Raw genomic sequence first — 3871 nt, 5'->3', positions numbered from 1 at the left:
AAAGGGCTTCCCTCATCTGGTAAGGGCGACTTGTGAATGTCACCAAAGTTAACTAGACATCACAAGTTCGAATCCCACTGGTGGCATTTCTTGCCCAAAGAAACTGGGTGTACTCCCCGGTGGTCAGGGGTTCCGTTGGGATTATCACAAAAAAAAAAAGTGTTTCCAGATCAGTCTTTTGGGCCACAAGCAAAGCAAGAACGGTAATAGATTTTTTTTTTGCCAAATTGTACTAACCACTGTACAATTTCTCCCATCAAGAAAACTAAAGGGAAGTGGGAGAGGCTCAAGGTTTTCACATACCTCCTTCCAATTGATGCACAAAATTAGCAGTAGCCAAAAGTGGGATGAGGGCTCAGGGCATCTCCTATAATCGATAAGGGTCCCTCTGTCTTCCAGAGAAAGACTTTCATTCTTGGCAGAAAAATATCTTCGAGAATCCAGCGTCGCTTGGTTCCTACACTCTTCTTCCCTCTTCCCCATTTCTTCCCTACCTGTGATTGGCCTCAAAACGCCTTCCAATGGTGGAAGGATACGTTGGAGTAGCCTGTTTACCAACAAAAAACATCACGCATCTTCATTGATCTGCAACGGGCTCGATATCTTTCAGAAGCCCAACCACTTGCTGCATGCTAGGCCTCTTTGAAGGCAAATCTGCAGTACACAGATACCCAACCCTCAGCCCTTCCACCATTTGCACCTTCGATCCAGTCTCCGCAATCTTCGGATCGATCGCCCTCGAGGCGTCGTTCTTCCTCACAAGATCCCTGACCCAATTCACCAAATTGGAATCCCCTTGATCGGGGTACTCATCGCCGACCGGCTTCTTTCCAGTAATCAACTCGAAGAGAACGACTCCGAATCCGTAAACGTCGGATTTCGGGGTCACAGAGTCGTACGTTTCCGACTGAGCCAGCTCGCGAGGTAGATAACCAGACGATGCTGCGGACGAAGCCTCGGACTTGAGATCGATCGCGATCTTGGCCAGACCAAAGTCTGATAATCTGGGTTCCAACGAAGAATCCAAGTAAATGCTGCTAGCTTTTACATCCCTATGAATGATCTGAGGGAAGCATCCATGATGAAGGTAAGCAAGGGCCCTGGCTGTGCCCAATGCTACTCTGTGCCTGAATCGCCATGTGGTGGGAAGGCCTTCGTGCCGAGCTCCATCGTCTTCCTCCCAAGTATCATTGCTCCAATCTTCTGTAATCTGAGTCCCAATGGGGAGATCGTGAAGCCACCGGTGGAGGTTTCCGTGATCCATGAACTCATAGATCGCTATCCTCTGCTCCCCGGCCAAGCAGTAACCAGTCAGTGAAACCAGATTGGGATGCTTGATTCTGCCGATTCGCTCGAGCTCCTGCGCCACCTCCTCGTCGTCGATCGACGCCAAATTCACCAGAACCTTGACGGCCACATGAATCCCTCCTGGCAGAACGCCCCTGTAAACGGGGCCGTATCTCCCTTCTGCTAGCAATGTACCTCGATCGAAATTGGAAGTTGCAATCAGAAGGTCTGCAAATGAGAAATTGAGCAGCGGCTTCTCGAACATGATCACGGGGACGGAGGTCGGGACCTTAACGTCTGCAACCCAGGTCATGGAGTCCGTCTGAAACGAGAATGGTCCCGAAGCTCTCGGCTGCTCTTCCTTGAAATAGACTTGTTTCACAGCCCACAGCCTGGTTCTTCTTCTACAAGCAAAAGCCAAGAAGATCAAACCCACCACGAAACAAACTGCGGCCAAAACTACAGCCACGGCAAGCTTGAGTCCTCTGTGTTTCGCCGTCGCCCCGTCCGCCATCGTTTTCGGGGCACTCGGATTCACCGCAATCGGGCAGACACCGCTGGACAGGCCGAGGAAAGAGAGGGGGAAGGACTGGGGCAAGAAGGTGGAGGAGCAGATGCTGAGCTTGGAATTGTATGAGAAGTTGAATCCCGCCATCTTGGGCAGCTTCTCTTGGAGGGGCAGCGGTATCTCGCCCGAGAGATTGTTCCACGAGAGGTCGAGGTGGTTCAGATGGGAAAGTCCCTCCAAGCCATCGGGAATCCTTCCGGCGATGAAATTGCTCGAAAGATCCAGCACGGAGAGGCCGCTCAGGTTGGCAATCTCCCTGCCGGAGGGAAGGTCCCCAATAAGGCCGGTTCTCGACAGGTTCAGCACTTGCAGGCCGGAAAGCTCGAGCAATGCAGAAGGGAAGCTCTGACGGAAGAACCTGTTGCGAGCGAGGTTGAGGTGCCGGAGAGACCGGCCGGCGGCGACGACGATCTCGCCGCTGAGCTGATTCTCCGACATGTCGACGAAGGTCAGGTTCGACGGCCACCGGGCCTGCGCCCGCGAGATGTGGCCGTGGAACCGGTTGCGGCTCACGTCGACGACCTGCAGCGATGGGAGGGACAACACGCCGCCGACGGAGCCCAGGAACAGATTGCCGGAGACGTTGAGATAGACGGCGGATTTCAACACGAGGTCGGAACCCCTTCCGACGATGCCGTTGTTGGCGAGGTTCAATTCTGTGAGCTTCGCCAATGAAGAAGCGAAGCCGTCGGGAACTCGCCCGCTCAACCGATTCGAGGAGAGGTCGAGGGAAACGAGCGAGGCGCAACTCGCGATCCCTCCCGGAATCGTCCCCTCGAAGGCGTTGCCCTTAAGGTTCAAGACTTGCAGAGCGGAGAGCGAGCTGAAGGTCGCCGGAATCTCTCCGGAGAGGTTATTGTTCGAGAGATCGAGCACCAGAAGAGAGCCCATGTTGCCCATGTCGTTCGGGAGGGCACCGGAGACAAAGTTGCGGGAGAGATTGAGTCTCCTGAGACTGCCTCCCAAACCCCAGAAATCCGACGAAAACGATGAGATAGAGTTGTTGCTGAGGTCCAAATCCTCGAGGCGGCTGAGTTTTCCGATGGTGGTGTCCGGAATGGGGCCTGAGAGGCCGAAACCGGAGGCCACGAGCCTCGTCACCCGCCCTCCCTCCCCGCAGAAAACCACCCCTTTCTGAGAGCACACCGGCGGGTCGTCCTTGTAGTTCTCGCTGCGGAGCTCCGAGTGAGAGAAGCCCATCTTCTGAAAGAAGAAAGAAACGAAGAACCCATCTGTATTGGGCTCTTCCATAGCAGCAACGCCAGCGAAAAGGGTCAGCAGAGCGACCGGAAAATGCCACAGAAAAAATGAGAAACAGGCCATTATTCTCTCTCTCTACACAGGCAAAAAGCTGAATGGTTTCTGCTTGAAAAAGCCTCCCCCTTTTCTCTGCCAAATCTCTAAAACACCTTTTTCAGCAAGACAGTGACTTATTAGATCAACAAGGAGAGTTCAAAAAAGGACGATGGTTTTCCACTTTTCTTCTCTCTTCTCCCAGGCGTCTCTACACATTTTTCTTTTTTCTTTTTTGGTGAGAGGAGAGGGGTTGGAGAGGAGATGTCTACTAAAACCCTATTGCCAGACTAGTATGAGGAGGTTCCCTGTCGAAAAATATAAAAAAGTAAAGAAAAGGTTGGCGATTATATTGTCTTGTACCTGTTTGCCTCGCAAGGAAATTTGGGGTGTGTGTTATTTTTTCTTTCTTTTTTCCTGCCTTTAAAAGTTGAGAGCGGGTGGATACTGGATGGATACCGGTACAACAGGGCATTAAATTGGGGAGGTTGAAATATTCTGAGTTTGGTGATGACGGTGTTTGCTAATAACGGTGGATTTTAATTTCTTCATGCGTGCTGCGGGTGAAAGTGTCAGATCTTATTCAATCGTCGGGTCAGGAAATCTGCTCCAGTTATTAAATTCCACCTCCGCTTCACTTTTTTCCCTCTCTTGTGATGCGCATTGAGGTGATGAGAAAAAAGTTATTTACAAAAACATACCCAAACTTTTTCATAATTAATG

The 3871-nt window shown here is 51.5% G+C and overlaps 1 protein-coding gene across 1 annotated transcript; it reads right to left on the bottom strand.

Annotated features, from left to right (window-relative positions):
- Nucleotides 1–200: 200 nt before the first annotated feature.
- Nucleotides 201–3439, bottom strand: LOC149835462 (putative LRR receptor-like serine/threonine-protein kinase At2g24230). Its single transcript, XM_090010539.1, has one exon. The coding sequence runs from the start codon at nucleotides 3176–3178 to the stop codon at nucleotides 578–580; it is 2601 nt and encodes an 866-aa protein (XP_089866665.1). The 5' UTR covers nucleotides 3179–3439; the 3' UTR covers nucleotides 201–577.
- Between the last annotated feature and the right edge of the window lie 432 nt (nucleotides 3440–3871).

Source organism: Nuphar pumila, chromosome 6 (genome assembly GCF_984573655.1).
Source record: "Nuphar pumila chromosome 6, dmNupPumi1.hap1.1, whole genome shotgun sequence".
Lineage (NCBI taxonomy): Eukaryota > Viridiplantae > Streptophyta > Magnoliopsida > Nymphaeales > Nymphaeaceae > Nuphar > Nuphar pumila.
This window is presented reverse-complemented; position numbering and strand designations above follow the sequence as displayed.

Coding starts and splice junctions, on each gene's coding strand:
- LOC149835462 (XM_090010539.1), bottom strand. CDS start 3,178: ATGGCCTGTTTCTCATTTTTTCTGTGGCATTTTCCGGTCGCTCTGCTG.